Raw genomic sequence first — 16,507 nt, 5'->3', positions numbered from 1 at the left:
CTACTTTTTGCAAATGGATCAAATCACATTATATCTTTTTTTTACCTTACATTTTTCTAGACAAAGTGGATTTTCAATCCAGACAAAAAAAAAAATGATACTCTCTATCTCAATCCAATTATTTAGTTAATATTTTAACTAAATGATTTTATTACTCTCATATTAATTGTATCACTGATTATGAATCACTTAAATAATAATATATTTAGTAAAAATTAATAAATGTGTATGAAATAAATCAAAACGGCATGCATTAAAAAAACAATTCTCTAAAAAGTAATTTGTTTTGAAAGGAAGGGAGTAACATCCATGCCAAGAAAAATATAAAAGCCTCAAGACTAGGAAACTCGACATATGAATATGATGATGCTAATTTATTCCCAAGGGTGATTCCTAGTGGTAGCTAAAGGTTGATGTGAGTTATTTATATTTTTATGTTGATGTGAGTAGTAATAAGAAAGGATTTCAATGCATCCAATTTATATATATCTATAAATAAAGACACTCCACAGAGGCAATAAGAGAGAAAATTACTATACATAAAAAAAATTGGAAAACAGTAATTAAAGTGTGTATCCCAAAAAGATTGATTATAAAGAAGACCTATAGGAGGAGCAATAATCATATTGATGGCCTCAAGTCTATCAATTGGTTGACAACATCTCTCATTGTAGGTCTATTGTTTGGCTTCTTATCACTACATTTCAATGCAATTTGGAGCATCCCAATTACCTCTTCTGCAATTTCTGAAGCTACACTTTCATCCATTAAGCTTGAATCTATAATCGACCCGATTTCTTGACTCCTACCCCAAACAGACCTACTCCATCCAACAATATCCATGTCCTCCATCAATGTTATATCCAGCGGATTCTTTCTGCTAATTAGTTCCAGCAAAACTACCCCATAACTATATACATCTGATTCTTTTCCTCTCGTTGTCATAAACGCGTGTTCTGTCAAGGCCACAGTAGTACACTTCATATTAGAAAAACATAACCATGTATACTATATACAATAAATAAGAAACTAAACATTGTTAAATTCAGGAAAGCCAATCACCTGGTGCGATATATCCCACTGTACCAGCAAGTGAAACAGATGCTGTTGAACCATATGACTGATCAAGAAGCCTGGCAATACCAAAGTCTGAAATGTGAGGCTCCATGTCCATGTCCAATAGTATATTTTGCGGTTTGATGTCTCTGTGCACTATAGGAGGATCACAATCATAGTGGAGATAGGCCAATCCGTGTGCAATTCCAACTGCTATCTTATATCGAACATCCCATTCCAGATTATATGGCGGATTTGTTGCTCGAAGAACATCATGAAGACTCCCATTTTCCATGTACTTGTATAAGATTAGTCCATAATCATTTCTGAACCAGAATTTTTCCACCTTGATTAGATTCCGATGCCTGACCTTCTCCACGGTCTGAATTTCTCTTACCATACTTCTATGTCCATCTTTCTCCTCTGCAAATACAAGTTTCTTCACTGCAAAAACATTTGCTGGACCCAATTCAGCCTTGAAAACAACTCCATGGGCTCCTCTTCCTACAATATACCTGTCGTTTAGATTCTCAGTGGCCTCTAATATTCGGTTAAGTAGGGGATCATCCTCCTCTTGAGTAGAATTATCCACTTCCTGCTGTTTTCCTTTTCTGCAAAGTATAAAAAAGCAAGCCAATCCCGAAAGCAGACAGACACCTAAAGAGGATCCAAGTGCAATCAATGCAATTTCCGTCTTGCTAAGCACTTCACCACAGTTGGAAGTAAGGTCGCAGGCTCTGAAATTTCTGTATGCAGTGCAATTCAAGCCACTTGACATAGGACAATTAACACAGAGTCCAGGATTGCCCAAGAACGATGATGGAGATTCATTCAACAATTTCATTAGTTTTTCCGGTATTTCTCCAGTGAATAGGTTGTACGAAATGTTAACTTCCAACAGTGACTGCATATCATCAAGAGCATCAAGTCTTCCAGTCAGATTATTGCTAGAGATATCTAGACTTTGTAGCATGGTCAATCGCGCAAGTTGAGAAATAGAACCGGTCAAGCCATTATTTCTGAGGCTTAACCCATATTGCAGATGACTCAGCTCACCCAATGAAGATGGAATCTCTCCTTCCAGCATGTTTCCACCCATTTGTAAAAGAGTAAGCTGTTTGAGTTCTGGCAAAAATGATGGAATGCCGCCTGTAAAATGGTTGTCTTCTAAAATTAAAGTAGTTAAACTAGTCCAATTCGCAAAAGTTGATGGAATTGAACAGTTTAACGAATTGGACCCAACATCAAAGGTGCTCAATTTCTTCCAGGTGGATAACTGGGGTGGCAAACAACCTTGCAAACGGTTATGTGCTAGAATCATTACGGTAAGATTTTGAAGATTTCCAAGCTCTGGAGGTATAGAACCTGTAAGCTTATTAATGGACAAATCGATGGAAGTGATATTGGTGCAGTTCCCCAAGCTCAAAGGAATGCTTCCAGTGATGTTATTTTCAGTGATATTTATGTATGAAAGATTCGGATTCGCTGGAATTTCTGGAAGAACTCCAGATATATTATTTTTCCTAAGGATCAGTCTCCATAAAGTTGGACAGTTGCCTACGTCAGATGGTATGCTACCTTGCAAGTTGTTTTCACCCAAATTCAGAACCCTTAACCGTTTCCTAAAACATAGATTCGGGGGAATTCGGCCAATAAACTTGTTATTCATCAATTCCACTATCTCCAAGCTGCTGTTAATTCCTAAACTTTGAGGTATGCCTCCAACAAACTGGTTGTTATACAACATGATGCTCTCCGATTTCTGGAGGTGTGTCAACTCTAAAGGTAATTCACCTGAAAGATTATTACTATACAAAAAAACATGTTGAAGACTCGGAAGTTTCCAAATACTCATTGGAACTTCACCATTCAAGTTATTCTCAAATAGTTGAAGATTCTGCAGTTCCGTCAGCATTCCCAATTCCTTGGGAATTTCCCCCTCAAGTTGGTTTCTGTACAACAACAATTCCAGCAATGACTTACAATTCCCAAGTTCAGGGGGAATTCTTCCAGATAAACTATTTTCAGTTAGGTAAAGATATTGGAGGTTTGCTAACAAACCAAAGGAAGAAGGGATAGTGCCTGTTAGTTCGGTATGCACAATGGTTAACTCGGTCAAGCTACTACAGTTTCCGAGACCTGGTGGAAGGCCTCCAGTAAAGTTATTGTATGAGAAAACTACATTTTCTAAATTCTTGCAATTTCCCAAACCAAAACGAACATTACCCACAAGATTGTTTCTGCTGACATCTAACACGATAAGATTATCAAGAATATTTAGATTCGGAGGCAAAGAACCAGCTAATTGGTTGTCATTCAAAGCCAGTTCTTCCAATTTACTGCAATTTCCAATAGAATCAGGAATTGTTCCTGATAATTGGTTGCTATCCAGCCATAAAACCAAAAGGTCGCTCGAGTTCCCAACATTAGTAGGAATTGGACCAGTGAATTCGTTATGGTCCAAGTATATTGTCTCTAAGTGAGGAATATGGAAAAGCCAGTCAGGAATTTGTCCATTCAGAGAATTCTGATAAAGACTAAACAGCTTTAAATGTTGCAGGTTTTTGAGGGTAGAAGGTATTTCTCCAGTGAAGCTGTTTTGAGAAAGATCTAAGTGTATTAGGCGTGTGCAATTACCAAGCTCTGATGGAATGGGACCTGAGAAGTTATTATTGAACAAAAAAAGAGTGCGCAAATAAGGCAATTTAGCAAATTGTGGTCCCAATTGACCAGAAATGGCATAACCAGTGAGATTCAAAGAGATGACATTTAGGGTGGTGGAGTTGCATTGAATTCCAAGCCATGAACAAGGAGTGGAATCAGAAGCATTCCAGGTGGAAGATATGGAAGAAGGGACAGAATTCCATTTCATCTGAAGTGACAACAAAGCCAAGCCATCAGGGTTCAAAGAATTAACAAAGAAAAGCATGGAAAAAGGTAGGAAGAAAAGGAATATGAAAATAAGATTGATCTCCATCCAATACTCTAGAAACAAGAAAGTGAAAAAGGCAGAGGAAAGTAGGTACTTACCTGGTGAAAGTGAATAAAAATGGAAGAGAGGTCATCTATGGAGTCTGGTATGGTAGAGAGCATAAAAAGGAAAGCGTTGAGGAAGAAGAGCATCCATATTCAATTGCCAACTTGAAGTTTAACTTTATTGACTCAACTCAGGGCTGACTACTCCATCTAACTTTGGATGTTGGAAGAGTACCTACCATTACCACTACCAATACCATTTTACAAAATCAAAGTTTTCCATTTTTCTTTCTAAATAAAATAAAGGAAAAAAACAAATTTGCTTAATATATGTATATATGAGTTCGTTCCGCATGTGAAATTTCCAATTATGTTTTTTTTAGGTAATTAATTTATGGGAAAAGTACAAAAATAAACCTTGTGGTTTTGGTCATTTTTAATTATATACTACGTGGTTTAAAAGTTTACAAACTGGTACCTTGAGGTTGATTCCGTTAGCAAACATGGTCTAAAATGACCAACGGTGTTAAAAAAGATGAGGTGGCAGTCAAAGTCAAAAAATCTAAAGGGTATTTTTGTCCATTCATTTATTTTATATTTTATAATTTCTTATATTTTTAAAATTTTAAAGCTCACCCAATACACAATACATCTCACATCTCTTCTTTCTCTCCCATCTCTCACCTCGTCTCTCCCAAACCTCTCCTTTTTCTGGTCACATGCTGCTACTTCCGGCGGTTAAGATCGATCTCGCTAATACTGCTGGTGGATTGGTAACTCGTGCTGCTGTTACTCACCGTTGAATCTGCTCGTTTGATTGGATGTTGGACATCGTCATCGGCTACTTGATCGTCTTCTTCGTATTCATTTCTAATTGAGGAGTGGACTGGTGTCGGGATCGGGGCGACGAGTGAGTCTAACTCGACGGAGTTGTGTGGTTGAGAAATATATTGCGAAACTCATCTTCGAGTCTAGCCATGACGATCTCGATGGTGGAGGAGTTGACTTTGTCTTGATTGTCGGCGATGGAAGTGGAAGACATGGTCTTTTGAAGTTCATCTACTGCTTTTAAGTACCGATCCACTTCATCTCTGTCGCCTTCAAAGATCATCCTCTCTCTAGCTTCTTCCGACACCGGTGACCAGAGAATTATCTTTGGTGCATCTACGAGAACCACCGCAACATCGCTGCAGTCGTAGTTCTCCGTTGGTTCCATGATTGGATACAACTGTTAACTTTACAATTAAAAAGAAAACAACTTTCTGATGATGAGCGAATTAAAAACAACATAAGCGAATTTTTGTTTCAAATTTCAACTAATTCAAGAGGAAAATCTTAAAATTTTGTTTCAGATGATGAGAAAAATTTTCCTTTTCTTTTTTAAAAGGGAAAAGGAATAGTAGAGGTGAAAAAATGGAGAATCTAGGAAAAGTGGTGGTGGTGGTCGGGGGTGGCGGCGGAGGAGGATGTGGTGGTGTTGAAGTGGAGAGATTTGGAAATGGAGTCACCGTTAATGTAGAAGACGATAAAGACGTAGGAGAGAGAGAGGAGTGGTGAGGTGTCAGTTGGTTAGTGGGTAAAGTTTAGAATTTTAAAAATATAATAAATTATAAATTATAAAATAAATGAATTGATAAAAATACCCTTTAGATTTTTTGACTTTGACTGTCAGCTCATCTTTTTTAACACCGTTAGTCATTTTAGACCTTGTTTGCTAACGGAATCAACCTCAAGGTACCAGTTTGTAAACTTTTAAACCACGTAGTATATGATTGAAAATGGCCAAAACCACAAGGTTTATTTTTGTACTTTTCCCTTAATTTATTAGTCCCTATATTTTGACAAAACATAATGTTTAGTCCCTATGTTTTTAAAAACACACGGTAAGGTCTCTACTCTTTTTCTTGGTGAACTATTTAGTCCTTCCGTCCGTTTGTTAGATTTTTTACCGTTTATGAATTCGGAAATGACTAAATTACCCTTTACTATTTATCAGTCAAAAGCAATTCACACCTCAATGTCTTTCTCTAACAACTCGCGCTCACAAAAAATAGAGAAAAGATTGAATTCCTAACCCATAATCGAATCACTCATGCTCACTCTTCCTGTTTGAATTGAAGGTAGAAATCGACTCAAATCTCTCTCGCGTACTCTTCTTGTTCGAATTGAAAGTGGAAATCCTCTTACTCTCAATGGTGAGTTTAATTTCCTCCATATTCTCAACTCATGTTAGGGACTAAACAGTTCACCGAAAAAAATATTAGGGACTAAACAGTTCATCAAGAAAAATATTAGGGACCTTATCGTGTGTTTTTGAAAATACAGGGACTAAACAGTATGTTTTGTCAAAATATAGGGACTAATAAATTAATTACCCTTTTTATTTTAAATGACCTAATATATCCCGCTTCTTAAGTTGTCCAAAAACTACCACTGATACTAAATTGTAAAGCGTTGTAATTAATTTTTAAATAAAAAAATATTCAACATAATATTAGATCAGAAATAAAAGATTTCTAAAATACTAGTTGCTACATCTAACTAATCTACTGATACATTAACAAAATGATAAAAATAACTTCTCCAAATCATAAATATTAATCTATTTGAGGGATTATTTGTTCCAAATAAACAAGTTGAGGGGTTAGTTGTAATATTTTAAAGTTGAGGGATTATTAATCTACTTGAACTTAACTTATATTAGGCATAAAGACTTATTTCACTCTTGTTCGTATTCAAAATTTTGTTATTTGTCTCTTGTATTATCATTTGCAAGGTTGTAAAAAATGTTAGACGCTAGTCGGGTGACAGAGACTCCGAAAATTAACCGGGGATGGATCAGATTTATACTTTTGTATTTTTTACTTGTTAATCAATTAATTGTTATATAAATTTAATTAAAATATGTATTATACTATCTAAAATTAATAATATAAATTATTTAATATAGAAAAACACGTAAACATTTCAATAACAATGAAACAATTCAAAAGTGAATTATAATCAAACAAAAATAAATTCACAATAAAAAAAAAAAATTTGTTCATCGTCACTTAGACGGTGTCTAGACGGAGCCCAAACAACTAAAAATCGTCTAGGGGCCAAAAAACGCCTAGAGGAATTAATCGGAGAAAATCGGGACAGATTCTCGATTTCGAGCGCCTAGACAATCTTGGTTTTGAACATGATCATTCCGTAACATTTCCTCCCAGTGATATCCCCATAAGTGACTTTTAACCAATTTTAGATGAAAATTTTATCTGATTTGTTAATTCTTCTTACATAATACAATTTTTTACACGTAACACGTACACATAACAATTGTTTTTTTTTATATAAATTTTATAAGTGGATAAATAAATAAAAAACAATCCCTTATTTATCCGCATATCACGTGTTAAAAATTCATACAAAAAATTTAACAAATCATATAATTTTTCATTCTAAATATTGCATGTGAAACTTAGAAGACAGATGTTACTAATACCATATGGACAAATCACAAAATTTTGGAACATTATATTATTAAAAGGTTAAAGCCATATTATTAAGCAGAAATTATCACGTGGTTATCAATCTTTCCAGTTCCACAATTTTTATTTCAGCATATTAGGTTATTTTATATAACTTTTTATCATTTATTTCTTTTAGGTCTAATACACAAATAACCCTTTGAACTTATCCAAATATTGCAACTACCCCCGAACTTTCAATTGTAACAACTTACCCTCAAACTTGTCCAATTGTAAAACAAAACCCAAAATTGCTGACATGGACTGCAATTGAAGAAACACGTGAAATACAAAAGCTACAACGCTCGTGGAGTGTGATAATCAGATCTTTGGCGTGATACGAATCTGGAGAAACGTTTTTACGGTTGCTTCAAGTACGGGGTAAAAAATTTCCAATTTGGGGTTATGTTTTACAATTGGACAAGTTTAAGGGGTGAGTTGTTACAATTGGACAAGTTTAAGGGGTGAGTTGTTACAATTGAAAGTTGGAGAGGACAACTGCAACATTTGGACAAGTTCAGGAGGTTATTTGTGTATTAGGCCTTTCTTTTATTGTATTTAGCAACTTTATCATATTGGAATCGGATCAGGAACTGTTTCGGTCTCCAGTTTGAATCATATTGAATTTATTAATTTTGAAAAATCGGTGTCAACCCAAGACCCGACGATCTAACCGCAATTCGGAGTGAGCCGGTTTTTACCTTTTGAAAAAATTCATAAAAACAAAAGGTAAAAAAACTCGTTATTTTTTAATCTTAAGAATCTTATTACTTTCATAATTGATAAACTTTTTTCTTTCTACCTAAATACTAGGATATCCCCGTCTCCTCTACTGCCAGTGTTAGGATGTTGAGGGTGTAATATGGTGGCCTTATAAGTAATAAAAGCCCACGTGCATTATTCATATACTGTGTTCCTTTCTGTATGTTGTTGCTTACTGTTATATGTGACTGGTCTGGATTGTTTGTGTGTTGTTACTGTGATGCTTGTCCCTTTTATCTAATTGATATATGGTGCGTTTCTAACCCGTACCCGTGCCCATTGCAGATATTGTAAGGTGTGACTCTTGGTTGGCTTAGCTTTCGAGGAAGAAGCAAGCGCCACACGGTGTCAAGTAGTTGACCTCGTGACGCTTTGAAATACTAATAGTTTAATGCGGAAATTGTTATAATCAGATTGAAACATGGTGACGATGAATCCATAGAGCTTATTAGGTTACAGTTTAAATAATAATAATTTCACTTTCTAACTGGTTTATAATTTTAAATAACTATATATTATTTATTTATTACATTATCCGGTCCAACTAACTCGAGTCATTTGATTGAATCAAATGATTATATCCAACTACAAATCCAGTTTGATGTCTGATCTGATTCTTACAACATTATATTCAGCTTAACTTTAAGGGAGTCAAGACAGCGTCATAGAACTACAAGAGGGGCCATATTTATTAGTTATATTAAAAAAAATTAGATATTAATATATTTGTCGGAATTGGATATTATGAAAAAATATATCAAATTGTTAGAATATGTTCGTAGTATTACTAATTTCAACTTTGTCATATGTGGATTGGATGTGCCATATCAGAGAAATTAATTCCCAATTGATTTTGACGGTTAAAGTTATGAGTTACGATTTTAATCATTTTATGAATTTTTTTTTTGACACTCATCCATTCATGTTAGGACATGCATCTAAACAGTAAATGTTTGTGTCAACGGGTTATATTTTAAAAAATAGAGCCACAAATGCCAAAAACATTTAGAAAGATTCGAAATAAATTGTAAATGTTTATTCATGATGAATTACAAGGGATGGAATTGAAATTTGGTTTTTTAAAAAAAATTGAACTCATTCCTGCTACGGTATGCGAAGGAAAATGCAGTGTTTCGAATCTACTCTGAAAAAAATCATAAAATAAATTTTGAGAGAATCTATAAAAGAATATAACAATATCTTCTCAAAATAAAATAGATAAAATATTGGCGTCTCTTTTGGGTGGATTGGGAGTGTGAAATTTTAGGGGAGAAGGTGGATTTTGGCATTGGTGGTTAAAGTGTAATTGAATTAATGATCCGTGGAGACAATTATATCATATGTTCCTATTGAATCCGAAATAATTGCATCCAATTCTGTTAGAGAATAAGAATAGTTAAGGGAGTTATATTGTAATTAGCCTTAGGGCTTTTCCTAATTGTATAAATAGCTGATATTTTATCAGCAACATATATACGAAATCTCTTTCTTCTTCTTTTTCTCTCTTTCACTTTTATGGTATCAGAGCAACAATGGCAGATCCTTTGATGCTCATCACTAAGATTTCTCATGACTAGAAAACGTAAATCGTATGTTGATGCGTTGAATTCCAGTCAGAATATAAGAGAAGAAGATTTCAGTGAATCTGAAGGGAGACCTGAAAGTAGCGATTCCAATAACAATCGCAATTCAGATTCTAGAGAAGGAGAAGGCGATTCAACAATGAATTCAAACTCGAATTCATCAACTGTCAACAATAGCAATGATAATCCCGGACTTGTTATTGTCAACACGATTTTGAATGGATCTAATTACATACCATGGCGGAGATCGATGTTGCTCGCTCTGAGCGCCAAACGCAAGTCAAATCATATTCTTCAAGATGAAGAACCAGCAGATAAGACCTCAGATGCATACAAGAAGTGGAAATGGGAGAACGATCTTGTTTTTTCCTGGATTATAAATGCGATGTCCATAGATTTAGCCGACGTGTTCTTGTACGCACCAACAGCCAGAAAATTATGGATGGAACTGGAGGAACGATATGGCGAGAGTAATGGACCATTGATTTTTCAATTGCGTCAAGAGATCTGTAGCTTGAATCAAGGAGGTATGTCTCTGATTTCTTCAATAAAATGAAACGAATGTGGGATGAATATACTATTGTGAAGCCTCCAATTGCTTGTTCTTGTGAGGCAAGGAAATTAGTACAGGAACAGGTCCAGGAGGAACAACTTATGCAATTTTTATCTGGATTAAATTCAGAGTTTGATCATGTGAGAGATCAAATATTGTTGATGGATCATCTACCTCTAGTCAATAGAGCTTATTCGATGCTTATACGTATCGAAAAGCAGAGAAATCCTAATTCCATTGCTTCTATTCAGAATGATTTTGTGAATTTAACAACTGGAAGTCGAAATTTCAGTAATCAAAAAACTGGAAATGCCAATCGTAATAATAATGGCGGCAATTACGGTAATCGGGGTAATAATGCTAATTCCTCGATGAAAAGCAAGGAGGATAAATTTTGTTCTTATTGCAGGAAAGGAGGACATGAGAAGAGTGAGTGTTTCCGTATTAAAGGATATCCTGATTGGTTTAAAGGAAAAAGAGTTACAGGTCCAGCTCCAGTTAACCATCAGGCACATATGTCTCATGAGCAACAAGAGTTTTCTCCTGTAGATGATTTTGAAGAAGGTGAAGGAAGTTCTGCTAAGAAAGAATCTGTACAAGAACTAGTGCAGAGAGAAGTACAGAGGATACTCAAAGGGAAAACAACACAAGACTATCTTCCACAAGAGTTTTCAGCATTTGCAGGGGCATGTGCAGGTAACAGTTCTTGCTCAAGTTCTCTTAGCATTGATGAATGGATAATTGATTCAGGAGCAACAACTCATATGACATATAATGCTGGTTTATTGAGGAATATGATCAAATTAGATGTCCCTAAGAGAGTATTTTTACCAACTGGTGAGGCTCAAATAGTCAGTCATCAAGGAGAAGTATTATTTGCTGATAATTTCAAATTATTGAATGTGCTTTATGTTCCCAAATTCAAATACAATTTGATGTTAGTTAGTAAGCTGCTACAAGATCAAGGCATCTCAGTATGTTTTTGGACTACATATTGTATCTTGCAGGGCCGGAATTTTAATCAACGATTAACAGTTGGAAGATTGAAGAGAGGGTTGTATTATCTTGCTAAAGATTCCTTTCATATGAATGTAATTCAACAAGTTGTAAGCCAAACTGATTTGTCTTTATCTGTTATAGACAATAATGCTGATGTCGAATTATGGCATAAACGTTTGGGGCATATCTCACATGAGAAATTATCACATGTTTTCAATTTGCCTAAGAGTTCTATTATTAGTTTTGCTGATTGTGATATCTGCTTAAGAGCTAAACAAATTAGAAATTCTTTTGGATTAAGTTCCATTAAGACCTTGCAAGTGTTTGATCTGATTCATATTGATTGTTGGGGGCCTTACAAACAAACATCTGTTAGTGGTGATAGATATATGTTGACTATAGTTGATGATTTTTCCCGTGTGATATGGACTATTTTATTTAAACACAAAGATCAAGTGTCAAGCTTACTAGATGGTTTTATCACAATGGTAAATACTCAGTTTCATACTAAAGTCAAGACAGTTAAAAGTGATAATGGGACTGAATTTGTTGGGCATTCAACACAGTTAGTGTTTGCAAAACATGGCATCACGCATCAGAAAACTTGTGTGTACACACCTCAGCAGAATGGGGTGGTGGAAAGGCGGCATAGAAGTCTGACTACTGTGGCGAGGGCTTTACTCAAGCAAGGAGGATTGTATGTCAAATTTTGGGGAGAAGCTATGTTATATGCTACCACACTTCTCAATATCTATCCAACTAAGGTATTGCAGTGGAAATCTCCTCATTTCTTATTATATAGAAAAGAACCAAGTTTGACAAATTTGAAGATTTTTGGTTGCCAAGGATATGTGTTGAACAACAATCCTCAGAGAGGGAAATTTGATGACCGGTCAGAACAGTGTATCTATGTTGGGTTATCAACTAGACAAAAAGGATGGAAGATGTATAACATGGCAACTCACCGTTTGTGTGTGTCCAGGGATGTTCATTTCAATGAGCATATTTTTTCCTTATTTGTCTAACACTATTGTTTCAATACATGACAGGCCCTTAACATCACCAATGTTGTTTCAGTCTTCCCTTAATAATGATCAAGGGATTACTGATATTGAAGCAAGCACCTCTTCACAACCTTCACAACCTCCTGACCCTCTTCATAGTGCTCAAAATGATGATTATTCAGCAGAAAATACACCACAAATGCCTTCATCAGCAATTACCAGAATTGATTCACCGACAACTAATCACAATATGCCAGTTGTTGCAAATGAAATTCCAGCAAGAAGATCTACCAGGGTCACTCAAAAACCTTCGTGGTTACAAGATTTTGTTGTCAATCAAGTAATTCATGATGACAATATTATTCAGTATAACAGTCATTATCAAGCTTCTTTGGTATCTATGAGTAAAGAGCATGAACCAAGAAGTTATAAAGAAGCAAAAGGGCAACCTCAATGGGAGAAAGCTATGGCAGAAGAGATTGCAACCTTGGAGAAAAACAAAACCTGGACAATGGTGCAATTGCCGCCTGGTAAACGTACAATTACTTCCAGGTGGATTTTTAAGATTAAATATGCTCTTGATGGACCGGTTGCTCGATACAAAGCAAGATTAGTTGCTCGAGGTTATGATCAGCAAATTGGTGTAGATTATCATGATAGCTATTCTCCTGTCACTAAAATCACAACAGTAAGGGTGTTTCTTGCGGTGACAACTACAAATGGTTGGCCAATACAGCAGATTGACATCAACAACGCGTATTTGCATGGTTCTATTGAAGAAGAACTATATATGCAACCACCAGAGGGGTATATCAATTCTAATTGTAACCTTGTTTGCAGGCTTGATAAGTCCTTGTATGGCTTGAAGCAAGCCGGGAGACAATGGAACAAAGCTTTTTCCGAAAAGCTTTTACAGTTGGGATTTGTAAAGTATGTTCATGATTATTGCTTGTTTACCAAACAAACTGAAGATGGGAATTTTTTGGCACTTATAGTATATGTGGATGATGTGTTAATCACTGGCACTTCCATGATGCTAATTGAAGAAGTTAAAAAAGCTTTGGATGCAAGTTTTACTATAAAGGATATGGGGGAGGCTAAATTTTTCCTTGGTGTTGAATTGGCCAGGTCTGATAGAGGGTTGTTTATTTCACAGTCTAAATATATAAGGGATTTGATCAAGGATGCTGGTTTGAGTGAAGCTCACAGTGTTGATAATCCTTTTCCTACAGGGTTAAAGTTAGATGAAGAATCTCCTGCCTATGAAAAACCAGAAAGCTATAGAAGATTAGTTGGGAGATTGTTTAGGCTTTGCCAGGCCTGATATAGCTTTTGCTACACAACAATTGAGCCAGTTCATGAGTATTCCTACTTGTATCCAAATGGAGGCAGCCAAGCATGTCGTGAAATATTTGAAGGGCACTGTTACGGTGGGTTTGTATTACACAGACAATTCTGATTTATCTCAGATGAGAGGCTATTGTGATTCAGATTGGGGTAGGTGTTCAGTTACTAGACGATCGATGACAGGTTATTGTGTGTTTGTTGGAGATTGCCTTGTGTCTTGGAAATCAAAGAAACAAGGGCCAGTTAGCAAAAGTGCTGCAGAAGCAGAATATAGAGCTATGTCAGTTACATCTTGTGAATTGAAATTGTTGACATATTTGTTGGCTGAATTTCATATTGCACCTCAATTACCAATCACATTGTTTTGTGACAGTCAAGCTGCTATATATATATAGCAGCCAATCCTGTTTTCCACGAGAAGATGAAGCACGTGGAAATTGACTGTCATTTTGTTCGACAATATATGGAAGCAGGATTTCTATATACTCAGTATATTACTTTGGCTAATCAGCTTGCTGATTTATTCACAAACCTCTTACAGGAGCTCAGATGGCTTCAGCTTTGAATCAAATGCATTTGTATCAAAGTGTTGATGTTTCATCTTCTTTTACTGCAAATGGAAATAAACCCAGTAACAACACAGTTGTGAAAGGCAAGATGAAAAGTATTTCATCTTGAGGAGGGGGTGTTAGAGAATAAGAATAGTTAAGGGAGTTATATTGTAATTAGCCTTAGGGCTTTTCCTAATTGTATAAATAGCTGATATTTTATCAGCAACATATATACGAAATCTCTTTCTTCTTCTTTTTCTCTCTTTCACTTTTAAATTCCATAAAAAATCTTAATTGAAACATTATCTGAGAAGTCGTTATAAGGACTGCTTAACAATGAAACAGTTAGACTCAATGAATTTCTGCAATTACAACAAAGAAAAGAATGGATAAAGTGAGTAGAAATGAATATGGATATAGAAGGATGTCTTGGCAGACATTGTTATCAATATTCTTAGATACTTTTTAGTGCTTTTGGTCAAAAGCTAAATTTACATGAAATCTAGAATGTAATCAGCTCAGTGTGGCATTCATTCCTCTAACTCATGAAGTCTCTTGGTTTTAGAAGGAGGGTTACTACGAATTCATTTAAAAAGACTAATGTTGCCCCTAATTATATATAATATGCAATCGAACCTTCTGCCTAATTCGGTGCAGCAGGAGGTGGATAAATTGAATCGCAGGTTCTTATGGGGAACAAAAATTACACCTTATCCCTTAGGAGGATGTCTGCAAACCGAAACAGAATGGTGGAACTGGCATTTGGAAGTCTCTACTCTGGGTTAGAGTGAAATGTTGTTCTTATTTGTGGAAGAGTTCCATGAATTACTCACTTGGGAATACAAAACATATTAAATATTGGACTGAAACAGAGATTGTTGTTCGTTGAATCTGAGATTTGGTATTTGGTTGAAGATAATGGCAAACTTTTGTTTTTGGGATAATGCCATTCGAGGTACTGATAGAACTGAAGTTTTTGTTGGTTGGTTAAAACCAAGAGCTAGCCTAGGTGCTCTTCTTAACTCAATTCAGACGCCTCTCGTCTTTTGCTGGCTAAGGAGTGTAATATTCGATTAATCAGAAGGTTATCCATTGCATTAACTCTAAGGGGGAGATTACAGGTGTCGTTGTAGATATCCGTAGTTAGTTATATTTACCATGGGAAGAATCATTACTGTGGACTCTTTTGCTACTAAGGCTCATAGGATGAATTTTGGTTTTTTCAACCACCGGTTACGTATGTATGTCGTTGCAGCTCATCTTGAATGCACTTAAGTGCTAGGGATTATCAGGGTAATATTACTGTGTGTTGTGCTCGGTGGTCCTCTGCTTGCTGGTCAGTTGTGTTTGCTGGAGCTTTAGACATAAAGAGGTTCTAAGCTGGATTAAGAATGATGGATTATGGATGCTTTTGGTTGCTATAGTCGTCATGTATCAGAGTTTGGGGCTGCTATCCAAGCCTGTCCTCATATTACTGTGGGTATTAGGAGTTCCAATATCATAAAAGCAAGCCAATAAGAATAAGGATGTCGATGCTCTAGCTAAAGGCTCCTTCTTATTTATCCACTTTAGCTCCTCCTTTTCTGAGAATTGTATTTGAGTCTGACGCTAATCGCTTTTTTGCTTTTAATACAATCGTTTTTCCTTTTAAAAAAAACAGGACAAGTATAGTTCCTATTTCAAAAATCACTTGATAATAGGGTTGTAATTGAGTCGAGTTTTGACATGTTCATGCTCGGCTCGTCATAAAATAGACAAGCTCAATCTCAATATTTTGTTAGTGAACTGCTCACCAGCTATTTACGAGCTTATTAATGAGTTGTTCGCAAGCTTATTAACGAGTTTGTTCATGAGCTTTGCTCCCGAGCAATTCGTTAATTAGTTCATTAACTTCGATCACAAATAACTCATTAATTATATTGATTTGAAATTTATTTAATTAAAAACTACATAGATTTGTAATCTACGAAACTAAAATTTTACACAAAACTATTTTATTTTATATTTTTTCCTTTATAGAAATATTATTATTAAAACAATAATCAAGTCAAGTTTGCTTATAAGAGTGTTCATAAACATTATAATCGACTTGCTCATGAGATTGTTTATAAACATATAATCAAATCTGTTCGCAAGCTTTTAAATCGAGATTCACCATGTTTTA

At 35.4% G+C, this 16,507-nt stretch overlaps 1 protein-coding gene across 2 annotated transcripts; it reads right to left on the bottom strand.

The window, feature by feature from the left end:
- Positions 1–513: 513 nt before the first annotated feature.
- LOC136223407 (receptor-like protein kinase) lies at positions 514–4,248 on the bottom strand. Of its 2 annotated transcripts, XM_066011373.1 has the most exons (3): positions 4,087–4,248; positions 1,063–3,928; positions 514–956 (listed from the first exon to the last, which is right to left on the bottom strand). In XM_066011373.1, the coding sequence occupies exons 1-3, from the start codon at positions 4,177–4,179 to the stop codon at positions 622–624; spliced, it is 3,294 nt and encodes a 1,097-aa protein (XP_065867445.1). In that variant the 5' UTR covers positions 4,180–4,248; the 3' UTR covers positions 514–621. The 2 variants fall into 2 exon arrangements, with proteins under 2 accessions (XP_065867445.1, XP_065867443.1); XM_066011371.1 differs by having other exon boundaries at positions 1,063–4,220.
- Positions 4,249–16,507: the final 12,259 nt, after the last annotated feature.

This window comes from Euphorbia lathyris, chromosome 3, assembly GCF_963576675.1.
Source record: "Euphorbia lathyris chromosome 3, ddEupLath1.1, whole genome shotgun sequence".
In the NCBI taxonomy this organism is placed as follows: domain Eukaryota; kingdom Viridiplantae; phylum Streptophyta; class Magnoliopsida; order Malpighiales; family Euphorbiaceae; genus Euphorbia; species Euphorbia lathyris.
This window is presented reverse-complemented; position numbering and strand designations above follow the sequence as displayed.

Coding starts and splice junctions, on each gene's coding strand:
- LOC136223407 (XM_066011371.1), bottom strand. CDS start 4,033: ATGGAGATCAATCTTATTTTCATATTCCTTTTCTTCCTACCTTTTTCC. Junction 957..1,062: donor AGTGGGATATATCGCACCAG/GTGATTGGCTTT, acceptor TGGCCTTGACAG/AACACGCGTTTATGACAACG.